The following is a 16,036-nucleotide window of genomic DNA, read 5'->3' as shown; positions in this document are numbered from 1 at the left end:
CCCTGGAACTTCTACCTTGTTGACCTATTCAATACTATCAATGTTAAACTCGTTTCAACTATCTTTTAGCATTGTGTGAGTCTGTTTGGATGATCTAAAGCCTCGTACAACCAAATTTTGACTTAGGGATGGGTTGGTTTAAGATCTAGGGTTGCAAAAAGGCCAAACACTCCCTCTAAAGGAGTGTGTGGCCGCACACCCGAGTGTGTGGATGCACACATGAATGTGTGGTCGCACACCCGAGTGTATAGCCGCACACCCGAGTGTATGGCCGCACACCCATTATCTATATATAGATGAAGCTCATTTTCACTTCATTTCCCCTCTCCTCAACCGTACACCTCTCTCTCTCTCTCTCTCTCTCTCTCTACTTGAACCAACCACAAACACTTCTAAGGCTGAAAAAACGTAAGTATTCCATCCTTTTAGCTTGCTATACTTGAAACACTTCATGATTTAAGCATTGATTCACCTTAAAGTCGACCACTTTAGCATGATCATGAAAGGGTACGGCCGCACACCTTCTTGGTGGCCGCACACCCTAGTTTATTGCCCATCTAGGCCTTAAAACTCATGTTACACTACATGGATGGAACCGCAAACACTCAGGGTTACTAGATCTGATCCTAAATCGCCATTTTTGCGTGTTTTCATGAGTGTGCGACCGCACACTCCGACCGCACACTCCGACCACACACTCCGACCACACACTCTTTTGCGTGGCCTTACACTCCCTTCATACAATCGTATGTGATTGTAACACTTGTACCAAGTGTTTCCTAGTCCCGTAGGGTGTCGCTTATCATGATTAGTTGTATTATACACTAATTATGTCCATACATCGTTATATGTTAAATAGGGTCCGTTTGTGCACGAGGTTGCACTTGACACTCAACATCCCTAACGATCCTACATTCGAATCACGCGTCAAACGGTGAGTTCATACCCTTACATTTTCCGTATTTTAATGTTTTCAGGGGGGAATACAAGCCAAACTCAAAGTATTTTATTAAGTTTTAAACTTATTAATACAGTCCAACGATTTCCACGTTTAATAACATATTCAGATAGTTTATCCCTTTTGGTAATACGTTGAGCATAAGGAAAACTTTTATTTTGGAAATCTAACTTCATAGCTTTCAGAAAGGTTTTTACCAAGCATTTTTCAAAACAACTCTAATAAACTATAATGGGTATAGTTTGGGAATACCCTCTAGGCAGTTTCTACCAAATCAGATTTCATGTATGAATATGTATAAACTATGGCAGATTTAGTTTATGTTATATATTTTCTCGGGAGTATAAAGTACATTTATTCAAGGATAAATATTGTTTTATACTGTCTCTAGCTTGTAAACTAGATTATACATAATTATGAGGCTCTACTTCAATATTGTACCCTTAGGTGTACAGGGATAAATCCCTTTAGTATAACCAGAGTCTTCTGGAGGGAGAGCGTGAGATTTGTGAATAGATCTATTCGGTACTTACAATCCCACACCTGAACTGCTAGCTACAGTTAGACATGCATGTCTGGGGTGAACAAATGTCATTTAGCTTAACGCCTGAAGAACGTTATAAAGGTATCGGTCATATCAAGTATGGTTATACGACTCGCAAATAAGTATAAACTAATTTTGGTTTACGGACTCTATTATTCATTGTTTTATTTTGAGTAATAAAACTATTTTCATAAATACACTGATAGTAATCATGGAATTTCTAAACTTGCATCTGTACCTCTAGGATGGATAACCTGTTTTTAGGGAAAATATAGGATTTTTTCATTAACATATTTGTTTTTACATGTAACTAACAGATATTCATATTTATTCTACGACTCCGTGGATTGTACATACCTTGTATTAAATGTAAGTAACGGATATTCATATTCATTCCACGACTCCTTGGATTGTACATACCTTGTATTAATCGGGAAGTCTTACAAAGTGTCATAATGCTATCTAAACCCATTATAAAGAAGAAACGTTTCCAAAATAAATACGAGGTGTTATAATCAAATAATAACTCCTTAGTATTGTTATTTTCGGATCTATATATAAAAATAAACACACAATAAAAAAGGTTGGGAACATCTTCAACAATTTTTTACGATAAATATTTCAGAAGAACGATGCTCGCAAAATATATTGTTTATTGCCAATTAAGAATCATAGGAACTCGCATGAAGCTTTGGAACATTCAAAAACACGGGCACAGGTTACAACAACAAACCGAATATTTAGGACATGATAAATCGAAGCTGCACCTACACGAAATTTTGCAACACTTACATAGTCGCCAACTACATGATTTCTTTACATCGCAACAACACGAGATGTGTGATCCGCAACAACTCCCACAAAAGCAACACATCCATGACAAACAACTAAATTTTCTCCTGCTTTCACATTTTGAAACATAACAATACAAGTTGTTAATTACTCCACCAATAATTGAAATAATTACTGTAAAATATTTATTTTTCTAGCAAACTTATAAGTTGGCCCACACTGTCCCACTCCCATCCTAAAAATATCATGTAACAAACTCAGTCCACATTAAAATTGAAACTTGTATATATACTCGGCTGTTGAGAGTGGTTATGCGCCTTGCGGCCTTGGTGGCAATTTAAAGGAATAAATGAACGAACAGTGCAAAAAAGCGTACCCGAGGATCTTCAAAAAGTTCTTCGATCCACCATTCTTCGGGTTTCTGCTCCGAAGCAAATTAATATGATTAAAAGGCAAAAGCTCGCTATGAAATTTGATGAAAGAAATTTTATGAATAACAAATCATACATTGCTATTAGTGGATCTGGTGTAGCATCTATAAAGTCGTCCAGCCTGCATGTAGTATTGTTAGGTCAAAAGATATGATATTACAAAAGAATTAAATCGAATTAGACATACTCTTTGCAGCTGCTTGATGCAAGTCCGATGCTTCCAAGTGATTTGATCTCATCCTGTTTTCAACATATTTTTCAAAAGAAACAGTTGGTTAAAACCTAATTACTATGATTTCTATATACTTTCTTCACTAGATTAACTAAAGCTTCGTATTCAAGCATGCAAATCGTTGCATCTGTATCACTGTATGTGAGAGATAATGAACCAATTAGATTGGTTTATCAACACATCACCAACAATTTCAAGTTAATTGCTTCAATTTTGAGGTATTAAAGTGTTGCATTTTACCTATTGAGCTTTTTAACTTCACAATAGATATGATTAACGTTTGACGAAATTACAACAAACGCAGTGAGTAGAAGCAAAATGGTGTTGAAATTGCAACAAAATCCATATGCATTTTACGTTAAACAATGAAGATGAACGATTAACTTGAAAGAATAGTACAAGGCGAGACCTGAAGCAAGCCAATTTCTCTCTCAATCACCTGAACCCTAGCAGCTTGCCGGCGCTTCCCGTACAAATCGACATAGCCAACGAACGGAGAAGAAGAAGCAAGCGGCATTACTGATGCTGATGAGGATAACAATGAATCACATGAAGATCCACTCACTGACTCGGGCTTAAAATCACATCATTATTCCATTTACAGTCCTGTGTGCATTTACAGAGCTACAAGAGAAGGAAGAAACAGGATTCAGGATTGCACCGGAACTGCCTTGTTATGCGACGTCGTGTGGGAATGGAAGAGCGTGAGTGAATTTGTGTCAGTGATGGTGGGTACGAACGCCATTATTTTACTGATCTCAAATTGGCAACAAGTATGAAACCAAGTGTCATGGTCTTTGAATTTTTGAATTATTTATTTATTTTTTATTTTTTAAATCTCGAAAAATCGATGCACGTGCTGGATGCTATGTATTTCGAGGTCATGTGCGACATTGCTAATTTTTTAGAAAGGGTAAACTACACTAATAATCCTAGGGGTAATCTATTTCTAACAAAAAATTTTAACTCGGACGATTTTGTTTAGGTTGTACGCTTGGTCCTACTACACTTAAAAAATTATATTTTCCCTACAAATTTCTTTTTGTAATAAATTTATATTTATTGATTATTTTTGTAATAAAGAAATTGTTTTATAAGAGGTGGCCTAACCAAACCCTTATCACCTTCTTCCCCTAACGACCCCTTCTCTTATTCTTTTTCTTCTTCTCTCTCTAGATCGTCGCATAAAACTCTCATTCCCTACCATCGACAATATTCTTCTTCTTCTTCTTCTTTCTCTCTCTCTCTCTCTCTCTCTCTCTCTCTCTCTCTCTCTCTCTCTCTCTCCCTCTCTCTCTCTCTCTCTCTCTCTCTTTAGATCATCGTATAAAACTCTCATGCCCTACCATCGACAATATTTGTAAGGAGCAAGAAATGGAAGTGGATAGGAACCCATGTCCCTTTTCTTTTCTGTTCTGCTTCCCGGTGAGCTCCTCCACCAGTACCACTGTAACTTCAACCACCTGCAACCCGCTGCCATTGCACTTTAGATCTAGAAATTAGTTTCTGAAACAAGATTCGCAACAATAAAAATACATATTCAAGGATTCTAGTGATTTTTGGAATTCGAATTTTGGAACCAAGTTTCCACCTTCTTAGATCTATAAATGGTGAAGTTCATCGGAGCCATTTGTTTCTCATTTGTCCTAAAAGCCTTAAACATGTTTGGAAGTCTCCCTACCTGCATCGTGTTAGATATTATAGGGTTTTTAGTGGAGATTTGGATATCAACTTGGATCGTGAGAACACTTTCCGAATTGATATTTCTACCCTATGTTTGGGTTGCAAGAAATCCAGTCTAGGATAATCGAAGTGGACACTTACGATTCTAGGCACAGAAATCATAAGTCAAATTGCTAGAAAGATTCTATGAGTGTTTGAAGAAAATGAGAGCTAATTTGTGTGTGTCTCTTCCCAAAAGGAAGAGTTGTTTATATAATAAACGAGATTAGGGTTTCATTAGGGTTGGTTCGTCATTATGAAATCCCAGGGGTTGACTATGATGAGACATTCTTACTAGTAACCAAGATCAAGTCTATTAGGGTTATGTTAGTCATAGCTGCGTTTCATGATTATAAAATCTGGAAGATGGATGTCAAAACCGCTTTCCTTAATGGGAAGTTGGTTGAAGATGTTTACATGTGTCAGCCAGAAGGTTTTGTGGATGCTAAATACCTCAATAGAGTGTGCAAGCTTGAGAAATCCATCTATGGATTGAAGCAAGCTTCTCGCAGATGGAATCTTTCCTTCGATGAGAAAGTCAAAGAGTTTGGTTTCTCTAGGAGTAAGGATGAGTCTTGTATATATGTCAAAGCTAGTGGGAGTATAGTTAGCTTTCTAGTATTGTATGTCGATGATATATTGTTCATAGGAAACAACGTTCCAACCTTACAGGAGGTTAAGTCTTGGCTTGGAAAGTGTTTCACTATGAAGGATCTAGGAGAAGCTGCTTATATTTTAGGGATAAGAATTTTGAGAAATAACTGTAGAAGACTATTTGGACTTAGTCAAAGTACTTACTTGGATAAAGTGCTAAAACGTTTTAGCATGGAGAATTCCAAGAAAGGGGAGCTACCTATCCAGAGCAATACCAAACTGAGTAAGACTTAAAGTCCGAGTACCGATGTAGAGATAGCAGAAATGAGTCGAGTTCCATATGCTTCTGCCGTTGGCTCGATCATGTATGCTATGACATGTACTCACCCTGATGTGGCTTTTGCTTTGATCATGGTCAGTCGATATCAAGGGAACCCATGTAAAGCTCACTAGATAGCAGTTAAGAACATTCTTAAGTATCTGCGAAGGACTAAGGATTGGGTCCTTGTGCTTGGTGGCAGTGATGACTTGAGAGTGACAAGGTATAGTGACGACGGCTTTCAGACCGACCGATACAACTTATGTTCTCAGTCAAGTTGGGTGTTTGCCCTTAGTGGAGGATGGAAAAGTTCCAAGCAGGAGACCGTAGCTGATTCAATATGCAAATCAGAGTATATAGTTGCGAGTGAAGCGTCAAAGGAGGCTAGACGGTTGAAAAACTTCATTGGAGACCTTGGAGTTGTACCAACCATAAAGGAGCCCATGGAGATTTTATGCGATAATGAAGGAGCGGTTGCGTTAACCAAGGAACCATGGGATCATGGCAAATCCTGACATATCAACAGAAAATACCACTTCATTAGACATCGGGTAGAAGGACTCCTCATCGTCAAGAGGGTATCGTCAGAAGAGAATCCTGCAGATCCCCTTACAAAGGGTCTGAGTAGGATTAAGCACGTTCAGCATGCGAGGAGCATTGTTCTGAAGGACGATATTAGTTTTAGTGATTAGATAGATATTTTAGAAACTTGTAATAAATAAATGTAATTGACATTTGATGATTAAGTAATGGAGATTTATTTATGAGTATTGTTTACTATCTTGTGTCAATTGTTTACTCTTGTTTCTCTTTTGCATGTTTTACTTCCTGAATAATTGGATTGTTCAAATTATCCACAGTCAATCATACTTTGGAAGTAAGTAGTGAATTAAGATTGTCATGAATTGGCTTGTAGATTGTCTAAGTGCTTAAACATAGCAAAAGTTTGCTGTAACATTTATGAGTACTCCTGAAATAGGATTTGAGTATTGGATTAAACCCACGTTGTGACATCCACATTTTCACGACTAGAAAAGACCGATTTGTTTATGCTTTATTTTTAAAATCAGGTGTTGCGGAATTTTGTTTCCAGAAAAACATGATAAATATGTTATCAAATCATTTCCTAAGAAATGTATTTTATTCATTTTAAAGAATTTGGGATGTCATCGTCAATACAGAACCATAAGCATAAACAGAACTTACATTTATTTACACTAGTGATCTACATCTCTTTAATCTCTCAGTGTAGTGTAGCTTTATATCAACACCTGTGATACAAATAAACTGAGTGGGTCAGGTTGGGAAACCTGGTGAGTACATAGGGTTTTCAACCCACAATAATATAGTTATTATGTTTAGACATCAAACATTCAACCCAATTACCCATCCTCATTATCTTCTTTACTCTTAAGGATCTACCCTAAGAATCATCTATCATTCACTTTTTCATTCCTAATGATTCTCCTAATAAAAAGGCACGAAGACCATCTTTGCCTATGGCGCAACTGCTAGGATTATGACGCTCTCTATTAGGCGCAGCTACCGATATTATCCTTTTGCGCAACTGCTAGGATGTTTAGAGTACATCGTAGTTCGAAAACATCTACAACTTGAGGTGCATCTACCAATATTCATCTATATCATCTTTCATACCTCATCATTTATCTACCCATGTTCTATATAACATATTTGTAGATATAAAATACATCTATAGTTTTAGATCTGAAGAAAAGGTTCATATCTAAAAAAAAAATACATTTATAATCTAGATCTGAAGGAAAAGGTTCGGATCTGAAAACAAAATACATCTACAGTCTAGATCTGAAGAAAAGGTTCAGATCTGAAAACAAAATACATCTACAGTCTAGATCTGAAGAAAATGTTCAGATCTGAAAACAAAATACATATACGGTTTAGATCTGAAAAACAAAGAAGTTTAAATCTTTCATCTAGCACAAATCTCAACTAAATATGCACACATAGCACGTAATTTATATAAAATATTTCATATCTTTGTGTAAGATGAAAATAACTATCACTCACTTTATAAGGTGGTGATTCGGACATCACTTCGCTTCTTAAAATAATCTTCTTTGATGAAACCAAGAGGTTTTCTTAAAAACCGGGCTCTGCGGGGGCAGAGTTTCAAATCGAAAAACTCTTTTTCTTGGAGCCTTCAGGGTTTCCGGGGCTTTCTTCTAGTGCTAGGGAGGTACCCTAGGCTTTGGTGGATTTGGGGAAGTTTGAGAGAGTGTAGAGAGTGTGAAGAGGAATTGTAACGAGAAATCAAATAGAATCAGAGTTAAACAAGCAAAAGATAAATTAAGAACACGGAATGTAAATAGAATCTGGTTTCAGATCTTATTACTCTCAAATGAACAAGAGTACAAAAGTAGACAACATTCAGGAAAAACTTTTCTTCTAACTCTATGTTCAGTCCCTATTTATAGGAAACTGAGAGTACAAAAAATACTAAGTCTAAGAGCTACGCTTCGAACATGAAAATGACTTAGTAAATATATTACATACGAAATACAGTACACACTTCGACTCTTTACAACAAGACTTCGACCCTGACAAACTCCCCCTTTGTAAACGAGTCGAACTACTCAATTCGTGAGAATCTGAGTAGCGAAGTGCATCATCCTCCTGATTTCCGAATACCAAGTTAACACTTTCTTTAACTTGGTCTTGTCGCGTTCGTTATTCTTCGTACAACTATTCATACGAATAATGAAATTTGTATATTGTGAAGTTGTATATCTTTCTATCTCAGCAACTTGGAATAAGAATCTTTTGGCTTTCCCTTTTGTATCTTTTCCTGCAAACACCATGCCAAATGGTTTTAAGCATATCTCACCATCTGCATACTTCTTCAGTTCAAGTTGTGGCTTCAAAGGCAACATAGAAATAGTTACTTTCCTTTCCATACTCGAAGCCAACTCTTCATCCATCAGGGCCAGACAATCATAATAATTGTCAATAAAAATTTTAATGTGAGCAAGACCAAGTCTGAACACTTCTTTGTCTGTACCCTTGATTTGAGATGCTTCCATTTCCTTCAAGATTAATGCAACTTGAATCAGACCATTCATGTTCATTACTGGGAAATCAGCAACACTGAAGTTGACTTGTTGATTATTCGCACGAACAACATGATACCTAAAGTTTTGTATCATTTTTTCGAACATCACATCTTTCTTTATTGCAACCACCTTCTTGATTTTGACGAGAGACCATGCTTCTTCAGGTTCTTTTCCAAGTACAGCATGAAAACAAATCTTCATGTGTGTGTAGTCATCAGAATTTTTGAACTTCTCACTTATCTTGTACTGGGCAGTTATGAACATCATTTTGTTAATAGGGAAATCAAGTTGATTCATGTCTGTGTTGGCAATGGAATAACTCTTCTTTGGCTTCTTTTCAAAGGCATACATGTGATTGAATGCAACCCTTGAATCTATAGATTCGTAATTGTATAGTTTCTTCAGATCTCCCTTTTCCATGCCTAGAGGATCACTTTCCCTTAGCCTCATGATACTTTGAATATGCCTTCGAAGTTCTATCTTAACGTCGACTTCTGCTTTCTTTTCTTCTTTATACTTTTCAACTAAAACACCTTTCCCTTTATCTTTCAAATCAGGATTCAATTTTGAGGAACTTGAGCTTCCTCCTTCAGTTGATGAACCAATTACAATTCCTTTGACAATAGGTCTTGCAAGTGGTTTTGTAGTCACAATTGTTGTTGAAATAGAATCAGTGTTGATAGGTAATGAAATTGGAATTTGCGAAGTCAAAACCTTCCCTACAACCTTTGCATCTTCATTTGTTTTTCCAATACCTTCTCCCTTATTATCGTTTTTCAAACCTTTGCTCACCCTCCTTTCTCCCCCTTGCACCCCTGTGACAGCAGGTGGGGCATGTTGTTGTAACATTTGAGAAAACTTCGATAGGAGCAACGGCCTTTTGGAGGACTTGATCAAGAAGGTTTAACTTCTGAGTAAGAAACTCAGGAGTTAAGAATGATGTTGGAGTAGGCATAGAGACAACTTCTTTTAATTCTGCAAGAAGAGTATTTAGTTTCACAAACTGATTTTTATCTTCATTTGCCTTGGCTTCGAATGTTGGAACAGCTGCTTGAAATGTTTGAATAAAATTAGTGACTACCCCCGCTATAATATCAACTTTCTCTTGAATCGAATTATAACAATCATTTACTTGATGAATTTCACTTGAAAATTCCTTCTTTAATTCTTCGAGTTTAAAATTCACGTCCTCTCATACCTTCTTCGCAACATCTTGTACGAAGAGAACATGCCTTTCTTTTGCAACATTTCGAAGCTCCTTTAACGAAGAGGTATATAGATCATTCTGAGCCTTGATCCGAAGTTCGTTATTTTTATCATTGACATCAATTTTATGTTGCAAAGGATTCTCTACTTCTTTTAGCATCACATCAACTTCAATTCCTGATACCAAATGCTTTGAGCCCGAGTCTGCTTGAAATTGAAGAATATAATTAAGCTTTCTATTTAGCACTTTAAATTGTTTTCCTGATATAAGCATATGATCAGGAATATCTTCTTCCTTTGAATCGAAGTGCAAATCTTCAAATGTCCCTCTGAAACCTCCACCTTCTATTTCATCATCGGAATGAGGCTTTTACGGTTTAGTGGATTGTGATGAAAACAAAGTTGTGATAGGTTGGTTAAGGATATTGGCAAAGATTGGTGATGTGGTGACAGTTGATGTAGGAAGAAGAAATGGTGGTAACGAAACTAAGGATGATGATGAAATGATTGGTAATGAAGTTGAAAGAGAAATGGGTTATGTAACTTCGACACTCATTGAAACATTTCCTCCCGTATCAGATACGTTAGCAGGGATCTTTGAAATAGGGACCTCCTCAGGAATTAACTTGGTCACCACTATTTCGAGTGGAATAGTTGTTGCGGGTTCAATAGAAATAATAGGAGCAATGGATGAAATGATAGGAACAGAAGTTACCATGGGAAAAGACAAAATTGGTGGTGTATCAGGTACCACTTCGTTTTCGGACGAATCGTCATGCAGAACAATTTTTCGTTTGTTCTGCTTCTTTGATATATGAGTGATTACATCTTGAGCCTTTCGTTTTTTAGATGATGGAGAAGCAGGAGCAGGGATCTCACGAACAATAACTCATTTGCTACTAATTTGAACTTTACGAACTATTTGTGAGTCATCAGAAAAATTTCGTTTGTGAGATAATCTTCTTAATCTTTTCAATACTCCCGACCTCGATGACATCACCTCCTTTGAAGGCTTAACAACACCAACCTATTCTGTCCGCTTCGTATCACTGCCAGACTTGTTTTTAGGAGACTTGGATGATGACTTTTTTGTACTTGTAACCGGTACCTCTGCTTCATCATCCTTCGACTTCTTGTATTGTTTAGAAGTTCTAGCTTCGACTATTAGCAAAACCCCTGTTTCCACATCTGGATTAATAGTCTTCAAATATTTCACAAGAACCTTGCGAGTAGGGTTCACCTTCTTTAGCATAGCATCAGGGATACGTGCTACACTTGGAAAAATATTCACATCATCCTCCACAACTTTTGGAAATTGATACTTAGCAAATTCAACAGTAGGTTCATCAGCAGGGACTTGGATTCCCTCTTTTTCATACACTTTTTTAAGAACAAGGCTCCAGTACCTTGCACACGAAATCCCTTTTACCATATTCGTGTTCTGCAAACTTTTTCCAAACTCCTTCCACAACTAAGTGGCATAGTCAACACTCAAATCATAGTAAAGACCCATTACCATTGCATAAACTTCCAATCTGCCCTTGTCAAGACCTACACTTCTTCCCTTCAGGCATCTAAGATAAATTCCAAAGAAAAAGTTCCACATACACGGAAGTCCTGATTTCTTGAAATCACTAATCTTCTCGAGTGGGGGCTGGTAACCCATCTTGTTGAACATGTGTATGATTTGTGGATACGTAGGCTTGAAGAATGGTGGAGAGTTAGGAATATCCAGAAACTGAGTGAACATCTTCTTCGTCAATCGAACTTTCTTCTCATTAATCAGATTGAAAGTAATAACATCAGTAGCCTTGCTATAAGAAGCAGTTAAAGCAGCCATTGACAACCATGTTATCAGAACTGCAAATGAGTTGAACATAGCAGTTGCTAATCCAGATCGTTTTAGGGCAACGATTAGCATCTTCAAGTCTTCTAGATATAATGAAACATTGGACTCAACTTGGTAATTTGTGCTTTGAATTTTCATCAACGGTTGAGATTCAATAACTTCAGTGTTGGAGTTCTGAACATCAGCCATTTGTGAGTTCTTGAAAGCTTTTTGGAAAAATTAGGGCTTTGTTTGTCTGTGAATTTTTGAACGCGTAATGATAAAAGGAAAAGGATTTTCCTTTTATAGGTAAGCCCAAAATAATTTGAACCGTTTATCATTAATGAGTAGGCCACGTCATTCCTTGAAACTCGCACCAGTAGCCTTTTATACCATCATGTCTGATAAAGTACCTTGAAACTAGGGCCAAGTTGCCAAATGGTAACTTTAGACTGTTCGTGAGTACAAAGTGGATAAGATCAAACCCTTCGGACTGGAGGCTAGGCTCTTTCGTTTTTGGGATTCGAAACGAAGTCATTTGCCAGTCTTGTGAAATCTTCAGACTAAGTTGGTATTACTTATAACCTCAAGGATTTTGTGAGTGATTTGTGCCAAAGAAAAAGATAAGAAGCAAATTAACAAAAATTTGGATTATGTGATGTCTAAAATTTAGACACGAAGTTAGTTAAACCCCAGGAAAAGGTTGCTTCGTTAATTATCAAGAGAGATAATCAACAAATTGTGTATGTTCCTGTGAATTACAATTGAATACTTATAGAGAAGTATCAAACGACTTCTTTTTCAAGGCTTCAAAGGGTGGCTTATGAATTTCGTTACATATCAACCTAAACATAAGGTGAGTAATTGTAATCGAAATTACTTGTTTGACCAGTGTAGTCAGTGACAAGTTGCTTTGGTATATTATGTAAAAGTGACTAAAGAAAAGAATTGATACTCACACGGAAATCACATCCAAAGAAAAATATTTAAGCTGGATCATGTTGGGAAACAAATGTCGTGGACTTCGAACATTTGATCAAGACCCCTCATACGAAAGAATGTGATTTGAAGTATACGAAACTTTGGTACATAAACAAGTGTTTCGTAAGAATCTGGAACGTAGTTCCCCGTCAATTCCTTAATAAGTTCGTATATTTGGGTTTCACTTATATCAAGGTCTCATGATTTAAGATCATTAACACAGATTTTTGACATGTTTAAGTCATGATTGGTTTGATCAATGACCTCTTGAACATGTGTCTTTGTGTGTGAAAAGTGTTAAGAATTTTGTGATGAAAAAGATGGTGAAAGATTCGAATGTACCTCTGTTAAACATGGACCTAACAGTAAACTCTTAACTCATTTGAGAAGAGTAAGGTAGCTCAGTGAGTAATGTGAATGTAAGTCTGATTGGGAAGAAACTTTCGTATGAAAATTTTCATTAAGGCTTTCATAAACACACATTGAGTCTTTGGAGGCTTGAGTCGACATGCTGCAACATGCTTCTAGGGACATCTTAACTAGTGCATAGTTTGAAGAAAATATATTCCCTAAGAAACATAAGCATGACCCTTGAAAAATTCTTCGTCTAAACTTCCATGATACCTAAAAAAATAACAAAGTAACAAAAATCTTTTTGGATATTATATTTTTGAAAAGAAAGAAAAATACTTTTGTGATTTTGAATTTTTCGAAGAATAAAACATGCAACAAAAGAAAATCTTTTTGGAATTTTTTATTTTTCGAAAATGATTACAAAGTAATGAAAATATTTTTGGTTTTTCAGTTTTTCTCAAAATAAAAGACAAACTATTGAAATTAAAAGATGATACCAAACACACGAAAATTTTCAGCTCAAATATACGAAAACGAAGCATGTCGAAGCGCTGAATGTGAACAGTAATCCCTGAATGGTTAATACGATCAGCTTCTAAACGAATTATTTTGCCTCTAAATAGACACTTTTTCACTAATAGATGCTTTGTTAATTTTGTATGACTGATTATGGTATAGGATTCGCATTTAACATTCCCAAACCTGCCAAAATTCTCATAAAAGATTTTTTATCAAGAGGTTTTGTGAAAATATCAACAAGTTGATCAATTGTTTTTACAAAATGAACTTCAATATTTCCATCTTCAACGTGATCTTTTATGAAGTGATAACGAAGAGCAATATGTTTTGTTTTCGAATGTTGTACTGGATTATGAAAAATGCGTATAGCACTTTGTGAATCACACTACAATGGAATCTTTTTCATATTAATTGCATAATCACGCAATTGGCTTTGAATCCAGATGATTTGAGAAGTACAAGCAGCAACATAAATGTATTCAGCTTCAGCAGTAGAAATTGCAACACAAGTTTGCTTTTTCGATTGCCAACTAACAACCTTCTCATCTAGTAATTGACATCTTTCACTTGTACTTTTTCTATCAAGAGTACATCCACCAAGATCTGAATCCGAAAAGGCTTGAATGAAAAATCCAAATTTCGAAGGATACCACAATCCTAACTAAATTGTTCCTTTGAGATAACAGAAGATATTTTTCACAGACGCTAAATGTGGTTCTCTTGGATTCGCTTGATACCTAGCACAATTACACACAGAAAACATGATATCAGGTCTACTTGCAGTTAAATAAAGTAGAGAACCTATCATGCTTCTGAACAAAGTAAGATCAACAGCATGTGTATCTAACGAAGGTGTTAATTTCGTTCCAACTGCCATTGGCACTCTTAGCTTCGTGCTATTCGTCATTCCAAACTTCTCAAGCAAACTCTTCGTATATTTTTCTTGGTTAATGAAAATTCATTCTCTGCTTTGACGAATATTTAACCCAAGAAAATTGTTGATTTTACCCATCATGCTCATTTCATCAAACTCTCAAATTCACTAGACAAAGCTGGGTCAGTAGAGCCAAAAATAATATCGTCAACATAAATTTGAACAAGCATTAGATGATTCCCAACTTTCTTACGAAATAATGTGGGGTCAGTTGATCCTTTTAAATTTTGACTGTTTAAAGAAATTGGTAAGTGTTGCATACCATGCTCTCGGTGCTTGTTTTAACCCATAAACATCCTTATCTAAGATGTACACATGATTAGGAAATTCTTCGTTAATAAAACCTGGTGGTTGTTCAACATACACAGTTTCTTCAAGCTCTCCATTCAAGAATGCACATTTGACATCCATTTGATAAACATCAAAGTCTTTATGATCTGCATAGGCTAAAAATATACGAACAGCCTCAAGTCTTGCGACAGGGGCAAAGGTTTCTTCATAGTCGATACCTTCTTGTTGCGAATAACCTTTAACTACAAGCCTAGCTTTATTTCGAATGATATTGCCTTCTTTTGTCGGTTTTGCTTTTGAAAATCCATTTTAACCCGACAATCGAAACGTCTTTTGGTTTTGGAATCAATCTCCAAACCTTATTTCGTTTGAATTCAGCAAGTTCAGATTGCATTGCAACAACCCAATCTGAGTGTTCCATAGCAACCTTAACTGTATTTACCTCAATTTTAGAAATAAAAACATTAAACAAACATAATTCTTGATTCATATTGATTACCTCATTTTTCGCATGAACTTGAGCTCTTGTTAAAACTCCATCTTGTGGATTTCCTATAACTTGCTCTTTTGGATGATTTTTCGTCCATTTCTCAAGTGGCGGATATGCTGGATCAAATTCCAATAGTGTATCTTCATACATATCTTCATTTTCATATCCTGCAATAGAAATATTATCATTAATTTCATGAAATTCATCATTTTGATCAAGATTTATTGTATCTGTTTCATTATGCTCCCCTTCAACATAATTATCATCTTGATGCTCCCCTTCGAAGTTATCATTCATACTACTCTTCTCCCCCTCGAAAGGATGCTCCCCCTCAACACCTGAAGTTATATTTGTATACTTCCATTCCAAACAATTATTTAGACTTCACATTGATTGAAGCATCTGTTGGAGAGAAGGCATCAGTCAGACCTTTAGCATTCTTTCACCATTTGTAACAGTATCCGAAGTTGAATCTTCAGTATGTATCGAGGATTCGGTATTTGATTATCATCAGCATTAACTTCAGCATCAACCACCCTGTCTGGGACACCAAAAATTAAATCATAATCAAAATCGATTGAGTTATTATCTTTAGTTTGATTATTTGATTCATTAAGAATTGGTTTTTGTTCAAACTGTCTTTCCACTTGTTTGACATAATAGTCATCAAAAGTAAGATTAAACATTTCTTCAATTTTTCGTGTTCGTTTTTTTAACACTCTATATGCAACCGAATTGTTCGAATATCCCAT

The 16,036-nt window shown here is 36.1% G+C and overlaps 2 protein-coding genes across 3 annotated transcripts; both read right to left on the bottom strand.

Annotated features, from left to right (window-relative positions):
* Positions 1-2,135: 2,135 nt before the first annotated feature.
* Positions 2,136-3,709, bottom strand: LOC145051679 (guanine nucleotide-binding protein subunit gamma 3-like). Of its 2 annotated transcripts, none has more exons than XM_078999534.1 (5): positions 3,397-3,709; positions 2,913-2,965; positions 2,802-2,846; positions 2,671-2,715; positions 2,136-2,401 (listed from the first exon to the last, which is right to left on the bottom strand). In XM_078999534.1, the coding sequence occupies exons 1-5, from the start codon at positions 3,472-3,474 to the stop codon at positions 2,203-2,205; spliced, it is 420 nt and encodes a 139-aa protein (XP_078855660.1). In that variant the 5' UTR covers positions 3,475-3,709; the 3' UTR covers positions 2,136-2,202. The 2 variants fall into 2 exon arrangements, with proteins under 2 accessions (XP_078855660.1, XP_078855659.1); XM_078999533.1 differs by having other exon boundaries at positions 3,367-3,706.
* A 9,556-nt stretch (positions 3,710-13,265) lies between these two features.
* On the bottom strand, positions 13,266-16,036 carry LOC145050573 (uncharacterized). The gene is made up of 4 exons (XM_078998800.1): positions 15,731-16,036; positions 15,294-15,641; positions 15,222-15,226; positions 13,266-13,320 (listed from the first exon to the last, which is right to left on the bottom strand). The coding sequence occupies exons 1-4, from the start codon at positions 16,034-16,036 to the stop codon at positions 13,266-13,268; spliced, it is 714 nt and encodes a 237-aa protein (XP_078854926.1).

This window comes from Lactuca serriola, chromosome 5 (genome assembly GCF_051521515.1).
Source record: "Lactuca serriola cultivar US96UC23 chromosome 5, Lser_US96UC23_V15, whole genome shotgun sequence".
Lineage (NCBI taxonomy): Eukaryota > Viridiplantae > Streptophyta > Magnoliopsida > Asterales > Asteraceae > Lactuca > Lactuca serriola.
Note: the sequence above shows the minus strand (reverse complement) of the source record. Positions and strands in the feature narration are given on the sequence as shown.

Coding starts and splice junctions, on each gene's coding strand:
- LOC145051679 (XM_078999533.1), bottom strand. CDS start 3,474: ATGCCGCTTGCTTCTTCTTCTCCGTTCGTTGGCTATGTCGATTTGTAC. Junction 2,966..3,366: donor GAGAAATTGGCTTGCTTCAG/GTCTCGCCTTGT, acceptor TGTTGAAAACAG/GATGAGATCAAATCACTTGG. Junction 2,847..2,912: donor GCATCAAGCAGCTGCAAAGA/GTATGTCTAATT, acceptor TACTACATGCAG/GCTGGACGACTTTATAGATG.
- LOC145050573 (XM_078998800.1), bottom strand. CDS start 16,036: ATGGGATATTCGAACAATTCGGTTGCATATAGAGTGTTAAAAAAACGA. Junction 15,642..15,730: donor TTCGGATACTGTTACAAATG/GTGAAAGAATGC, acceptor TTGGAATGGAAG/TATACAAATATAACTTCAGG.